The sequence below is a fragment of the Siphateles boraxobius genome, unplaced genomic scaffold (assembly GCF_051911475.1).
Source record: "Siphateles boraxobius isolate OS27281-9 unplaced genomic scaffold, OSU_SipBor_1 86, whole genome shotgun sequence".
NCBI classification, from domain to species: Eukaryota; Metazoa; Chordata; class Actinopteri; order Cypriniformes; family Leuciscidae; genus Siphateles; species Siphateles boraxobius.
This window is the reverse complement of record NW_027509215.1, coordinates 9,013,330-9,030,000: the sequence shown is the minus strand read 5'-3', so window position 1 is coordinate 9,030,000 and position 16,671 is coordinate 9,013,330. Positions and strand designations below refer to the sequence as shown.

Genomic DNA, 16,671 nt, shown 5'->3' with positions numbered 1-16,671 from the left:
ATTAAGTGATTCATTGAGTGATGATTGACCATTACTGAAGACACCTGATGTTAACAAGCAGAATCACCAAAGGAAAACAAAAAATCTAATTTCTAAGCCACCATTATGGTGATCAGTGTTTTTTAGTTGTTTCTTTAGTTGGGCTCGTGACCCTTAAACTGTTAACATTAGATTTTGTTTGGCTGTTGTATCGGAGTTATAACTGTCAGATGATCAAAGAGAAAAGGTAATCTGATGGTGTTGGTTATGTTTTGACATAATCATCACTTGATTTCACAGCAGAAAGACACATGAACCACGAGCTGAAGGTAGATGTTTTTACAATTATTTACTTGCTATAAAAGTCTAAACTCTCAATCAGACTAATGCATGTATAGATTGTGTGCGACAGGTTTTTCAGCAGTTGTAATCATTTAGAGGACATTAAAAATCATCAATCATGTTTATGATTAGAAACTTATCAAATGACACAATATTCTTTAAAGGGTTAAAAGCTGTAATTCAGCAGGTGAAGCGTTTTTGCACTTCTCTCAGTCTTTATTACTCCATCTGTTTCCTCTACAATTCCTCTTCCATCTTTTCACCACAAAACTGCAGAGTTCACCGCCTGAGTGATTTGTGTTTTCCCTCTATAATTTGAGCGCAGCCTCACTTTTCAATACTGCCATGTGCCACTGATCCGAGTAAAAATACCCCTGGGACACGGACACCTCGGATGGGCTGGTCTGTGGGCATATGACCCCTCACTCCCGACATTATAACAGCCAGAGAGAATCCAGTCATCTAGACATAATTATAGCAGAGCGGGGTTTGGGTAAAGACGAGGGGTTTGAGATATTCCTCTGGTTGGAGAAAATTCAAGGGTGAAGTGAAAATAGCAAAATCCAAGCCACATCAGGAGAATCGCCTTAAATAGACCCCCACAAAAAAGAGGGTTTATAATGAGCCCCCTTCATCTGCACATCTATAAATGTGTCTTTTATGAGGGTTAGGGTACTTCAAGAATACGCTGTATTTATCTTGGTTAAAAAGCATAAGTGTTTCAGCAGTCAGAGAGTCTTTTGAAGTGCATTCCTACTTTTCTGAGTCTCATCTTCCTCCTTACAGGCTCATATGGGACACGAGTGAGAAGGGATGAGGGACACTAAGTGTGTGTCAAACTTGGCATGTTTGGTTTGATTAAAACAAACCCTGGTGCGATTGCTCTGTTAGTGCAGTTCATTTGAATGAGTGTGAACATCATCTGAACCCTGATGACACCAAACAAGCTGAAGAGAGTCTCGATCCGCTTCCACACTAACTTTGGTGCGGCTCGAATGATATATGAACGCAACACGGACCAAACACATGTAATCAAACTAAAAACAGGACATGATGTCACAGGATGCGACCCTAAAAATAACAGAATGCTCAAGCATAGCTGTTTTTTCTCATCACAGTGGAGATGTTGCTCATCACAGTTCAGTTCAGGCATCAGAAGTGCGTCTCCTCACAGCAGATCTTGGTTTGTGTGACGGAGGGATTCCTGACGCTGTTTTGACTCCTTTACACATTTATAAGCTCTTCACGAGTTCTGGTCAGAAAACTATCATATGTAGCTACACACACACACAACGAGCGCATTTATCCCAGAACACAGCAGTGTTTTAGATGTTCGGTAAGTTACATCACATAATATACATAATAAAAGCCGACCAATCAGGTTGTGAACGTATCTCTATGCCCTTAGGTTCAGTATCTTTAGGTTTCGCTGTTAAAATGCCATTGTTTAAAACCGACACCTAAAGATACTGAACCTAAAGGCATAGGGATACGTTCACAACCTGATTGGTCGGCTTTTATTATGTATATTATGTGACGTAACTTACCGAACATCTAAAACACTGCTGTGTTCTGCGATAAATGCACTCGTGGTGTGTGTGTGTAGCTGCATATGATAGTTTTCTGACCAGCTGAGAACTCGTGAAGTTTATAAATGTGTAAAGGAGTCAAAACATCAAACCAAACATGCCAAGTATGAACACACATGGCAAAAGTAGAGTGGTAACACTATTCGTTTAAAAATGTACACCAAAGAAATCATTCTAATATGTTGTTTTGCTCCTCAAGAAACATTTAAAATTATTATCAATGTTTCTTTTTTTTAAATATATTTTCTGCTTCAAATGTCTTTCAGGATTCTTTGATGAATAGAAAGTTGGAAAGAACAGCCTTTATTTGAAATATAAATCTTTTTTGAACATTATAAATGTCTTTACCGTCACTTTTGATCAATTTAATGCGTCCTTGCTGAATAAAGGTGATAATTTCTTCAAAAAATTTATTTTGAATGTTATTGTTGTCATTTGTTGTGCATTGAGCGCTAAAAACCAGCAGCGCGCTATTGAAAAATGTAATGAAACTAATAGTTGCTTGCCGTAAAACTGGCATTTTAAGTGATTAAAATGTTTCCACAACATTGCATTAAAACATAGTCAAACCCAAAATTATTCAGACACCATATATAATTTGTGATATTTTTTACTAGTGGGTGCAGGACGCTATAGTTAATTTATGTAAGATTAAGTGAACTGTGACATATTTCCCAAAATTCTCCATACAGTGACTACCAGTAACATTTATAAATATTTATGACCAAAAATTATTCAGACACTTTGACCTGACCATGTTTTCTTTAGTGTTTTTTTCTTTTTAATTGGTAATGCGACCTTTTCACACTACAGACTGAACACAATGAAGCATTGCTTGGTGATTGGTTGAGCTAAACTGGTATTATCTAATTGTGTAGTTAAATTTAACAGCTGACAGATATTCAACATATTCATTTGTGAGACAGTCTAAAAGAAGGACGGACAAAACCAGTGAAATATCAACTGATTTGATAACTCTGAGCTCCTGTCATATTTTACTACCATTTTTCTAAACTATAGTGTATATACTGTGATAATGTGTGAAGTGTCTGAATAAATTTGGGTTTGACTGTAGATAATTCTGGCATAAGTCCCAAACAATCCCTCAACACCTCGTCAGGTTGTGTTCACAGGACAGTGGACGGTCCCCGATGTCAAACACACGTTCCTGCTCTCTCCGCACAAACAAACTGTCTATTTCGAGACTGGTTAACTCTCTGCGTCTCCACACGGCCTGTTTGCAATCTCCAAGCCACAGTGGCTTTTTACATGATCACTAATTCACAAACGCGGTCGGGGCAGGAATTCTTCAGCTGCTTTACTGTTTTGCTGTTGCCATGCACATGTGCTAAAATATCACTGAGGTTCGTGAACGAGTCGGCGAGAAAATAAATAAATATGAAGCCTAGAGAAAATCTGCAGGATGGCTTCCAAGGCCACTCGCCCTTCCCAGACACCGGAGGAAAACCCTGAGTGTTTTCAGGAGCAGCGTGTTAAAGGATTGAACTGTCACAGTGAACATGTGACTCCGCTGAAATGATCACACTTTTTATTAGGAAATCACTAGCATTACCTCCTCCTGGAGAAGCTTGACGAGGCAATGGTGATTTCCTAACCAGAAATACATAAAAACTCAAACTGAAATACAAAATAAATTGAACCTAAATGGTGATGTAAAAAAACACTCGGGATACACCGATGTGACAATTTTGGCCGATACCGATACTCGATAATTCTTTATATTTGAAAGCCGATGACCGATATATTGGCTTATAAATCTAAATCCAAATTTTTATATAATTTTTGAGAGACTGATCACAAAAAGCAGAAGTCTCACCATTAAAAGCCATGTCTGAAGCACACAATTATATATTATATCTCATTATAAGTTTATGTAGCCTATACATGTTGCACTTAACAGTATTTTCCTTTTTTTAAGTGATTCCAATCATATTTCAAGCAATTCAAAAGCATCATGTTGAACATCTGAAGTGACTCAGCTAAAGGGAATAATCCACTATTTATCGGCTTTAATATAGGCTATATTGGCCAAATTTTCTTATTGGGCCGATAACGATATCGGTATCGAACGATTAATGAATGTAATCAGAATTGCATGAGTTCATCACATTGCATTATGCATTGCCTTTAAGTATTTGTCCAAGGAAAGATGCCTTGATTGATCTGAAATAGCATTTTATGATGCATAAATGTCAGCACTGATGTTAGAGCAGCTTTGTTGTCATAAACAGTTTGTTTGGCAGAAGCAAACAACACATCAGCTCTACTGTCTACACTGTAGAATATTTCCAGACTTTCACAATATTTAACTGTTTGTTTTTTTACAGTAAAATACTGTTTTAATTGTTTTACTGTAAAATCACAGCAGAATTTTTTACAGTGTTGATCTGATTTGATCAGGCTGTAATCGGAAGTGTCCTGTAACCCTGAGCTGAGGCTCCAGGTATTGTCAGGTCTTCACACGCTCTCGGTCCTGTTGTTCAGGTCATGTATAGCGGTGAGAACCTGCGTTTGACTGAAACTCCTCCGGCGCTCGTCTCTCTGCTGGCTCTCACAGAGAAACATGCGGATCTCACATGGATTTGAATCTGAAATTGTGAATCTTTGTGGTGGCTATATACACTACCGTTGAAAAGTTTGGGGTCGGTAAGTATTTTAATGTTTTTAAAAGAAGTCTCTTCTGCTCACTAAGGCTGCATTTATTTGATTAAAAATACAAAACAAACCCAGTAATATTGTGAAATATTATTTCAATGTAAAACAGCTGTTTTCTATGTGAATATATAGTGAAGTGTAATTTATTCCTGTGATCAAAGCTGAATTTTCAGCATCATTACTACAGTCTTCAGTGTCACATGATCCTTCAGAAATCACTATAATATGATGATTTGATGCTCAAGAAACATTTATGATTATTATCACAGTTGAAAACAGTTGTTCTGCTTCATATTTTTGTGCAAACCGTGATTCATTTTTTTTCAGGATTCTTCGAAAGTTCAAGAGAAAAGCTTTTAATTAAAAAAATAAATATTTTGCATTATTATAAATGTATTTACTCTCACTTTTGATCAATTTAATGCGTCCTTTCTGAAGAAAAGTGTTAATTTCTTTTTTAAAAAAATCGCATTGACCCCAAACTTTTGAACGTTAGTGTAAATGTAACAAATTATTATTATTATTATTATTATATTATTTCCTGGTTTCTGTACTTACTTTCACGTTGACAGAGTGTGGCTGTGCGACTGAGTTTATTACATAACAACTGTTATGGAGCTGTAAGATTTTCCACAACACTGAACATGTTGGTGCACGAGGAATTATGCATACAGTAACTTGGACAACACTTTATTGTCTCCATATACTGTACTTGCATCATGAAATGCAAACTTAAAACTAAATGTTTTGGCAAGTAAAACATCGTCCAGTGACATCTTTAGTAGTTGCAGCATATGTAAATGCTAAATGTATAGGAAACAAACTTTTTGTTTTGATTTCCAGTTTAAATATTAAAATAAATTTGAGAAGCAAAAGTGTATAAGAAATTTCAAATAAGAAATTGTTTTCTTTAAAAAATATTTTCTTTCTTGTCTTAAGCATAAACCTCAGAAACGCATTTTTAATTCAATTTAGTACAAGTACACCATGAATAGTTTATATATTTTTAAAATTTTCATGTAATGAGAAGTGTACATTTACTTAAGAAGGAAAACTGCATATGATGATAAGACAATATTTCAGATAATATATTGTGTACTTTTCTTACCCGAGTGAAACTTTTGTTTTGTTTTTAAAAATATATATTTTTTTGTTTTAAGCATAAACCTCACAAAAAACAAGACTTTTTATATATCATGATATAGGCCTACAAAATTTAATTATATATATAAAATTCAATTTTGTACAACAAATAGGCCTATACCATGATGTATAAATAGGCTACTTTCTGAAATATATTTTTGAAAAGTCTCTTTATTCCAATCTTTGAGTGAAATATAATCTGGACTCTTTTCGACAGGTTTGTTGTATATTATGCTATAACATAATGAGTGTTATTTTCACCAAAAAAATTTTATATATATATAAATAATAAATAAATAATGAAATATTTAGGCCAGGTGAATCTGCTATTCTATGAATAGGTAAGTGGCAGAAAATTATATTTGGACTGTGTGCTTTCGTGCTTCAATATTTTGTCATTTGGCTAATTATTTTCCAGAATTGGATGTCGTGCGGAGAGGTGAGTCGAGCCGCCGGAAGTCATGTCGTAAGATGTTATCTAAAGATTGATCTGGTGCAATACCTGCCGTATCAGCCGTCCTCCTCCAGTCCACACGTCATCAGTCTTTACCTGCTCTAGATGACTTTATCACCACAGCAACTGTGTTTCCAAACACACACACACACACACACACGCTGGAGGAGGTAAATACGGCATCACTGGGCCAAACGTCTACCTTTCACACACTCACGGTAAACCTGGTATTTGTCACCATAAACTTGCGAAATGCTGTTTGACCTGTCAATAGTGGAAAAAGCCACGGATACTTTGTACTCACAAAACTTGAAACAAGTGCCACCTGGACTAAATATTTGCACTTTACTATAGTTTATCACTATTAAACATGATTAAACAGTGATGATGTCATAGAAGAACCATTTTAGGTTCCCCAAGAACATTTCAGTCAACAATGACCATTTTTTCTTAGTGTAGGCCTACATTTTAAAAATCTAAAGTACTCTTTTCCTCTATAGAGAACCTGTTGTGAAATGGCCATCAATGCCAATAAAGAGCCTTTATTTGTAAGAGTGAATATCTACACACACCAGGCCTAAAACTACACCAAAACACGTCGAAATGACCTCAGTTAAATCTGCAATGCAAGAATACTTTTAGTTTTTAGGCCTAATGAAACACGGGTAGAACAATCGCTCATTAAAAGTATTTTTACGTCATGCGTTAAGCATTTGCACATTTAACAAACCATCACAAAAACATTAATTAAAAAATATAAACCAAAGGTTGGATTTGTCCATTTGACCCAAACATAGTTTGAAACAACTCAGCATTTTTTTAGAGTGAATAATAAAAAAAAAATTGTATCATTAATGAATATGATTCAGTGAGTCATGTCAGATTGTCCAAAGTGTTCAACTGTTTACAATGCAATATCAAGACATTAGAAGGAAAAACTCACTCATTTTAAAATCAGATAAACTAAACACATAACAAAATGCTTGCATGTTTCAACTCATTTTTGGGTCAACTATGGACAAACAAACCAAAACCCAACCCATTTAATTGGTGTTGTTCTATTTGACTCAAACATGAGTTGAAAGCAGCATTTTTTTTTAATGTGCATCTGGTAGTTATTGGATTTTTATATGGCCGCGCGCAGCCATCTTTAAAATTTTGTCGGTAGCATTTCTATGGCATTGCTGAAGTGGATATACTTATTGTAGAGTTAAGGAAAGTTATCATAAGCATTGTAATATTCTAAGCAGAGATCATAACATATGTCAGAAGAAGATTTTAAAACGACCGGTTGATTCATAAATCGATAAGATCTTAGAAACACAAACCGGAAGACAGAACACAAAGATCGCAACGTGGGAAAGGGGCGGAGCTAAGAGCCTAAGTCCCTCCCCTCCGCTTCCGGCTCATGGGACCTTATTTCGAAAAAAATATGTATGGTAGGGTAGTCAATGGCGAGAGACAACTTATCTTTTTATTCTGTCTGAACTGTACCCTGAATTACACATATGATGTTTGTCAATTTAAAAGATAATTATGAAGGTCAAGAAAGTCACAGTTTGTCATAAAACAGAAGAGTAACATTTAGTTTTATGTGAAAATCGCTCATTGAACTACATCTCTCGTCACCAAGCTCGTGTGTGTGCAGTCTGGTACAAAACACACAGGCATGACGGCGTAACGTCACGATTATAACGTTAGACTATAGAAAACATGAGAGACGTTAGCTTCAGTAAAGTTAGCTTCATGCGTCTTTTGGGTTTGTAGTCTTTGTAATTACGTATTTTCACAGTCTTATACCTCAACAGTTTTACATAAAACTGCGACTTTCTTGACTTTAAAATGTATCTTTTAAATTGACAAACATCAAATGTGTAATTCAGGGCACAATTCAAACGGGATCCAAATATTTGTTGTCTTTCGCCATTGACTACCATACAATATTTTTCTGAAATAAGGTCCCATGGTCCACCGGAAGGAGAGGGACTAGGCTCTCTATTAAGTTCTGTTTTTTTTATAGTTATGGGCGGTTTGCTGTTCATCTCTCATTGATCCCAAATAAAGTAATTTGCAAAAAGTAGGTAGGAATCTAGGTGTGGAGATCAGGTTGTGCTGAAACTGATGTTGGCTAATAAATCAATGCATAATTGTGCATTAAACTCAGGTGAATGAACAGGTTCATGTTTCTCTCTAAAGGTTTGTCACATCAGCATTACCACCTGCAACACAGTAATTTACGGCTCTTAGTTTCAGGCCACTAATTAAAGCTCATTTCAGAGAGTTTTGGCAAAAATCCTCGCGCGTCATTGTAAATTAGAGGGTAAGTTCACTTGCTTGAATGTGTCTTGCATTTTTCAAATAGGCTACTTTTGCGTAATAACATTAAAGGATGGTGCCTTTTATCCCATTGACTCATTAACTGCTTATCGTTTTCAATGGCATCTAAAAGATGCGCCTCCGCGAGAGAACAACCTGTGTTTGACGTCACACGCGCGATCGAGTAACAGGGCTTCCCTCGCGCGACCCGGGTTGCTTGGCAACAGGATTCCGTGTTGAAACAAAACACGGGGGTTCCGTGCGAGTCGCGACGCTCCTTTTGTGTGACCCGGTGAAACGCCACGCTGTCTGATATTGTGAAACAACGCTAATCTCTTCCAGTTTCATAAAAGTGTGAAATTACAGTCAGTAAAACTCATTCACGGGATGCTTTATTACCCTGTGGGTTTATCAAAGTTAAACCGTTGACATGTATGCATACACTGCCCTGATTTCATTCCATGCACGGCGGAAATGAAATTATATAGCAAAAAAGTTGTGCAATATGCACCTGTTATGAAATACAAGTGCCATAACTATCGTGAATTTAATAATAAGCGGCGCCAAAAGTCTGAGACCAGTGTGTTTTTAAAATGCAGTGTTCTCAATACAAATTACATTGAGAAAAGTTGAATTTAGTGTTTCTCCTTTGCTTTAATAACATGATCATGTTATTTGACATAATTCATCCCGAGTTTCAATGGATGAAGAAAATCCATAACACTTTACAATGAGGTTTCATTTGTATTTAATATATTGATAACTAACATAATAAACTAACAGTGAGAAATACATTGTTAATCTTTGTTAACGTTTGTTAATAAAAATACAGCTGTTCATTGTTTGTTCACAGTGCATTAACTAATGTTAAGAAATACCACTTTTAATTGTAATAATGCATTAGCAAATGTTGAAATGAATATTAACAAAGATTAATAAATGCTGTAGAAGTGCAGTTTATGATGTTTACAATGAAACCATACCAGAAAATCTGACCATCAGTCACAGAAAAATTTAGTAAATCTGAAATATTTCAGTTTTATATTTTACCATTTTTAATTAAAAAAGTGGCCCCCATTTGATAAATCTAGTATGGAGGCATATTACACTAAAAATTATGTTTCTTTTCAAGGCATATTACACTATAAAAATGATTTTTCAAAAGCAAAGATTATTGAAGGACTACTTGTAAATTTCGTGTTTAATTCTGCTACTTGACGTAATTATTTGTGAAATTTACAAGCAATGTTTGAGTGAATATAGTTTTTTCCTCCAGTGTAGTTACACCACGCTTTCGTTTTTTCCCCCTCTCTCTCTTTTCTTTGCCAGATCCGACTGTATGTGCCAAACATCACAGAGGAAAAGGTGCCAGGAAAAGTTCCGGTCTGGGATTTAATCCCCATCGAGGTTCAAGTGGTTTTCTGTGAGAACCTGCTCTGAGGAATGTGATCGGCATGAATGGAGGCTGTAGAAGTGTGTAAGTGTGTTTTACCTGTTTATATCCTGTGGAGTGAAGACAAAAGATTCCTTCCTTTTCTACTCCCACACAAACCTGATGATCCAGAGGAAGCGCTCATGTTCTGTCCAGAACACTAAACAGTAACCATAACAAATGCATAACATTTTAACTCGCTTTTTTTTTTTTAACCAACAGTAAACATTCCTATATCAGGATAGTCCAGAACATTAAATGAGATATGAAACATTTTCTATTAAATCTCAAGTTACATTTTATGCAAAAACCAAGACTGCTTTTATCTGATCAAAAATACAGTAAAAAATAGTGACATAGTATTACAGTTTAAAACAACTGTTTTCTATGTGAATTTATTGTAAACGTGTAATTTATTCCTGTGATCAACAGTGTCACATGATCCTTCAGAAATCATTTTTATATGATGATTTTCTGCTCAAGAAACATTTATGATTATCATCACTGTTGAAAACACTTCATTTTTTTTACAGGATTCTAAAAATAAAACGTTTAAAAGAGCAGCGTTTATTTAAAATCTTTTATAACATTATAAATGTATTTACTGTCAGTTCTGATCAATTGAAAGCATCTTTGCTGAATAAAAGTATTAATTATTTTTAAAAAACGACCGGCGACGGGAAATTTGGCATGCTGTGAAATAAACAGGATATACATTTCAACAAGCAATTTTAAAAAGCGACATTCTCCACTTTTCCGGAATTACCGAAACTTGATGTCGTGACACTATATTCCGCCTCCACAATAAGGGAACGTTTCACAGAACAATAAAGCTAAGCTCCGTGCCAGGAGAAATTAATGTTAAAATGTGGGCGTAATGATGAAAATCCCAACCACCATATATCTGATTATCCTTACATAATCTTTCAAAGCTTGTGCTGCTCCATCTTGTACAACACAACCAATACCAAGAGTTAATGGCACCATGGGAAACAAAACAAAACAATTATTATTGAAATTAAAATAAGAAGGCTTATGCATTGGACGTGTTGGTTATGCAGGTGGAGTCATGTACATGGACCAAGAACTTCAACAAAAGAAAACGGCAAGTTTGGTCATAGTTTGGCTGACCTTCCTGAGACTAGCGTGGCATTTTCTCACTTAAACCACTGACTACTTATAACTATATATATATATAACTATAACTGCTGGTCTAGGATCAGTTTTCTCTGTAATAATAGCATATTGGAGAACGATACAGCGCGTATCTGTGAGAACGTCAAAGGTTTCTATTTACAATGTGTTTTTGCAGCACTGTAGCCAATCACAGACATATCTGTTGATTTCTTGAACACAAGTGTGTGTGCGTTCACACTTGCAGTGCGGTTTGCTTGGTTCGGACCAAAAAAACCCCCAATTTAAGTACATTTCGTCCTGGTTCACCTCAAGATACTGCATCTAAAGGCATAGGGATACGTACACAACCTGATTGGTCGGCTTTTATTATGTATATTATGCGACGTAACTTACCGAACATCTAAAACACTGCTGTGTTCTGGGATAAATGCGCTGGTTGTGTGTGTGTGTAGCTGCATATGATGGTTTTCTGACCAGAACTCGTGAAGAGTTTATAAATGTGTAAAGGAGAGCAATCGCACCAGGGTTCGTTTTAATCAAAAAAAAAAAAAAAAAAAAAAACCCGGTTAATTGTATAAATTTGACCTCTGTGACAATAATAACACGAACTGTGTCTATCATATCAGCCAAAGTAAGCAATTCTTGTCCAGAATAAATAGCAAATTTCAAACAGTAAGTATGAGACTGATCAGAAGAGGTATTTTCTAAACAGGTACTTTTATGATGCTTGACGTGTACAGACAGGTGAATAATTTAAATGAGATACAGGAAGGTTTTGAGAGGAATGCAATTGTCACATTTCAGCTACAGTACCATAGTAAACATGGTAACCTTCACATTCAATCCTTCAAAGGCAAATGAAATGAACTGGACAAATCAAATTAGTAATACAAAAGAAAACAACTATTCTTCTACTTTCAAAATGGCACGATGGTTGACCTTAGATTTGAGTCGTGTTGAATGGTTTTAATCGAGTGTAATTCTGCAGTTTAGCAGTGTGTAGTAAACTCATATGAGGTACTGTGAGCAGATCCCAGAAAAAAACACTACTGTAACCAATAATACTGAATTATGAGCACATGAATACTGCACCCAACATAGAAAATAAAAAATATTAATAGCAACAAAAGGAATAACGTCAAAAATACTGACAAAAGTAAATCTGAGGACGTCCCCAAGATCTGCTACTGGATTAGCTCATGTAAAACGGTTCAATTTGGATTTACAGACTATAATAATCTATTCAGTTGACCTTTCTGACACTTCTGTAATGTGCAATACATCATCTCTGTGACCTTCCGACTGATAAATAACCACAAACATGAAGCGTTTACAGTATGGAAACATCGTCTTCTGAACGCTTCCTCCTCGAGATGTGACGTGAAACCATTGGTTAAGGACTGCTAGCGTTTTCATGAAACGTGAACGAACATGATTCCCGTTGAACTGTCAAACACACACTCGGCGGCCCATGACACGACAGAACTGAACACACACATCTGCAGTTTGTGAATTAAAGCACGAGGAAAGTCCCTGAAATGATTTCAGTACAGGAAATTATGTCGAGGAAAATATGTGAATCTCACGAATCCTCTCAAAGACATCAGGCTCATATTTCAACACAAAATCAAAAGAATCAATGAGAATTTGAAGGGGAATGTGATTATCATGATTATAATGTAACAATAATAATAATAAAAAAATTTAAGATTCATATAATTCAAATGTTCTGGAGTGTCATCTAACTGCCTTTTCTAATGTTCAGGGTCTTTGTACTGTGGAAAATGTGGACAAAATCTTAGTAACACTATGAAAGATTCAATTCCAATTTATAAATCTAAGATCTAGCCAAAGCATGGCCTGTATTTCTTTTAAATCAGACAAAGCAGTACTGCAGATGAGTGTGTGTGAGTGTGTGTGAGAGAGACAGAGAGAGAGAGGGAGAGAGAGAGAGAGAGACAGAGACACACATACATCCTTGACCCATGATGCTCTGGACCAATTCCTCACGTTTACTGAGTCCGCAGCTGATAGTCTGCAAAGAAAGGAGGAAATGAGCAAAGCTTAATTAAATGCCCAAAACGACAGGAAACAGGAAAAAAATGAAAACACAGGGGGAAAGTTAATTGTGACAGCTGAACTTTCTCTCTCCACCCATCAAAACACAATCAAAAACTAAATCAATCTGTAAAATTGAGACGTAAGTTCACAAAATGAACAAATTATGATTATAAGACTAGCTTGATGCCGACTGGTCAATTCAGCGTTGCAGATCAAGTAAACATCACACATTTACATGATTATTGCAAAATTGTTGCATAATTTCTAAATGAACACTCTGCATTTTGTCCTGAATTTCATGCCATTAGGCTAGTTTCACAACCCGAGAGCTTCAAGACAAAAAGGTTTTAACCGTGTCTCTGGTTTAAAGGGATTTTTCACCTAAAAATAAAAAAATGTAGTGATATTTTGAAGAATGTTGGTCACCACACAGTTGACGGCACCCATTGACTTCCATAGTAGGAAAAAAAACTATGGGGACCAGAAACCGTTTGATTGGCAACATTCTTCAAAATATCTTTTTTGTGTGTTCAGCAGAACAAAGAAAGTCATATTGACATTTTGGGGTGAACTATCCCTTTAAACTTCAGCAGTGCACTGGCATTAGAGTTCAAAATGTCCATTTTAATAAATCAATTCGATAGTTAGTTTGTCATGATGTGCCTTTTTAAAAAATAAAGTCATGTCTAAATATCAAAAATAAATGCAAGTAAATATTTCTGTATATAAATGACACAATTATTAAACCCATTCTTGTGTTCATTAAACATGATTATTCTGACGACTTATTTTTAACTATCATTTTAACTTTTTATTTTGGAATTCAATTTTTATAACCTACAATGACTGTTAATATGGTTCCTTCAATCGGATTACATTTAATCATTATCATTTAGCAGATATATGATGTTATATACAAATCATATCATATATTGCTTTACTAGGCTATTCAGTTTTAGTTTTTAGTTTAGTTTTAACTTTATTGTCATTGCATGGTATACAACGAAATTTGACATCTTTCATAGAAAAGAAAACAAACTGTATTTCATCCTTATTACCCACATATACCAACACACATAAAAACATTAATTTAAAAACAATAAAAATAGATTAAAGTGTCTTGTGCATGTTGTTCGAACAGTATTTCATACATGTCCGTTCAGAATGATTGAATCAGCTGTGGAGAAAGTGAATTCAGTTCAAAAATGGCTTTTGGGTAAAAACTGTTTCTGAATCTGGAATCTGAATTCCACTCAAAAATATAAAATAATACCTTTGACTAATAATATATGAAACAAACGGAGGCTCAGTTCCTGGTTGTAACGAGACGCACGTGAGTCAAACTTTAAAATGCAAATTCAAAAAAAGTCCAACACTATGTACTACAAACTGTACCAGCGATTCTAATTTTATCTGGGTTTCACCATCTCTCCACGCGTCTGTCCTGAACATCCTCTTTTCGCAGAACAATTTCACCTCCACATTCAACACTAATCTCCCATCATTCTGCACCGCATTGCTTAATAGTTGCCAAATACCAGCAATGCTGTGAAAAACAAAGACAAAAATAGAGAAGAGAGGATGAGAGTGTGTTACCTCCGTTCTGGGTGATGTATCGCACCCACGGCAGGGCCTGATAGCCGCTCTTCTCGATGATCTTCAGGTAACGCACCTGTTGAAACACAGACCGTCACTGTAACACACCGCAATGCATTGTGTGCAGGGTTTTGTGTGCAGAATCTGCGCATTTCTGGCTTACTTGAACATGGTATTTTTTTCCATTTGGCTGAATGAATTCACACACAATCAGGGTTTGAAATGAACTTTTTCACTACAATGCGTCACTACAAAATGCACAAATAACGGCACGCTTGTTCACTTGCTTTGAATCAATAGCGTAGGCTGAAAAGCATTTGGTTAACAGCAATGACATTGTTATTTTGCAACATCCTACATGTTCTTCTTACTGTATTGATCTATCCACCTAAAACACATTCCTGAAAAAAAAGGGATGAGAATAAATGAGGAGATTGCTGGATGGCAAGATTTTGTTTCAATAAGAAAGGAATGTATGAAATCCAAATTTATATACATTTATCTATGTATTTGGCTAGTAAAAGTCCAGAAGGGCCGGTAAAGCGGTATAAGTACCAAAAACCATCTCAATATATTTTTACAGCTTCTTTCTCAGGACCTCTGCCGAGAACAGCTCGATTTTGGCCTGTCTACTTAATATTCATGAGCCTCTCTTCTAATTGGCCTGTTGTTTTCTGAGTGACCCACCATTGGTGACTGAGTAGTTATTGACATCACAAATATACGGAAGTCACAACGGCTCGTGAAAAGGCACAGCTACTTTATGCAGGTGGATGTGGATCGAATGTTTTGAAACTTATATGGTAGTTTCATAGACCCTAGACGTCTGTTATCATGAACAAAGCCAAGTTTTGACAATATGGGACCTTTAAATATTTAGTAGCCAAATTGGTCGGTGGGTGAAAAAGTTAATTTCAAACCCTCAATGTGTGTGAATTCATTCAGCCAAATGGAAAAAAATACCAACCCATTTCAGGGATGCAAAACAATAAAAAGCCTAAGTGTTAAAGCCTTTGGTTCTGTGTAAATGATATGCGACATTTAAGTTGCTTTTCCATTGCACACAACATCTTTACAGTGCAAAGTTGGCTACAGATGGCTTTAAAGAGAAATCATCACTATCTGTATTTAAATTTAAGTTGAAAACCCATAATTTTTTTTAATTTGGCATATAAATCAGAGGAAGTTTTATTGCATTGTGTTTTTATTAATTATATTGTATAGTCTTATTGTTATGTTTTTGTGTGCAGCACATTAGTCAACCTAGGTTGTGCTTAATGGTGCTACCTGTATATAAATAAAATTGACATTGACATTGAGAAAGAAAGAACAAAAATATTGTATTTGAGTATGCAATATGATGATAAATCCTGCACACTTTTTCTAGTTAATTGCACTGGGTTTTTATAATTGCCTCTGTCTTATGGACATATCAATTACTTACACATATGCTCGGTAAATAGTTCATTGATAGTATGCAATATGATGCAATAAAAAAAATGGGGTTGGGGAATATCTCGCAAGGGACATTCCAGTCTTGTGGCATCTAAACATAATTTTGCATTAGCTTCAGGTCAGGGCAAGCGCGGGCATCACACGGGCAGCAGAGCCTGGGAAAGTGGCAGAGTAACGCCACGGGCGGAAGCGCATGAAGAAGTGAGATTGGGGAAATGGCACAGAGCGCTATTGAGTCACTCGTTGCATCCTTACGACGGGCCTTGCATCACTGCTCACAACAGAAGCTTTTGCACAACCCTTACAAACATGCTGAAAGAGCACAATCACGTTCTGTAAGAGATGACAGATACCCTGATACTCAGATGTATCTTACCATGTTAAAATATGGTTTAGCAAGTATAATGTGGTGAGACAACTATTTTAAAGACTTATGCTTATGGCGGTCTGTGTGGTTTCTTACGGTCTCAATTACCTCTTGACTTTAGTGT

General features: G+C 35.8%; 1 protein-coding gene and 1 long non-coding RNA gene across 2 annotated transcripts in view; one reads left to right on the top strand and one right to left on the bottom strand.

Annotated features, from left to right (window-relative positions):
• Positions 1 to 16,671, top strand: part of LOC143731373 (uncharacterized) — a 315,959-nt gene that overhangs the window by 234,820 nt on the left and 64,468 nt on the right. The gene's annotated exons all lie outside the window — the stretch shown is intronic.
• Positions 11,767 to 16,671, bottom strand: part of ap1m1 (adaptor related protein complex 1 subunit mu 1) — a 30,948-nt gene continuing 26,043 nt past the window's right edge. The window contains exons 11-12 of the mRNA XM_077222166.1: positions 14,726 to 14,801; positions 11,767 to 13,103 (exon numbers count right to left, since the gene is read on the bottom strand). Of these exons, the coding sequence (XP_077078281.1) occupies positions 13,081 to 13,103; positions 14,726 to 14,801 (99 nt within the window). The 3' untranslated portion in view covers positions 11,767 to 13,080. The remainder of the gene's footprint in view (positions 13,104 to 14,725; positions 14,802 to 16,671) is intronic.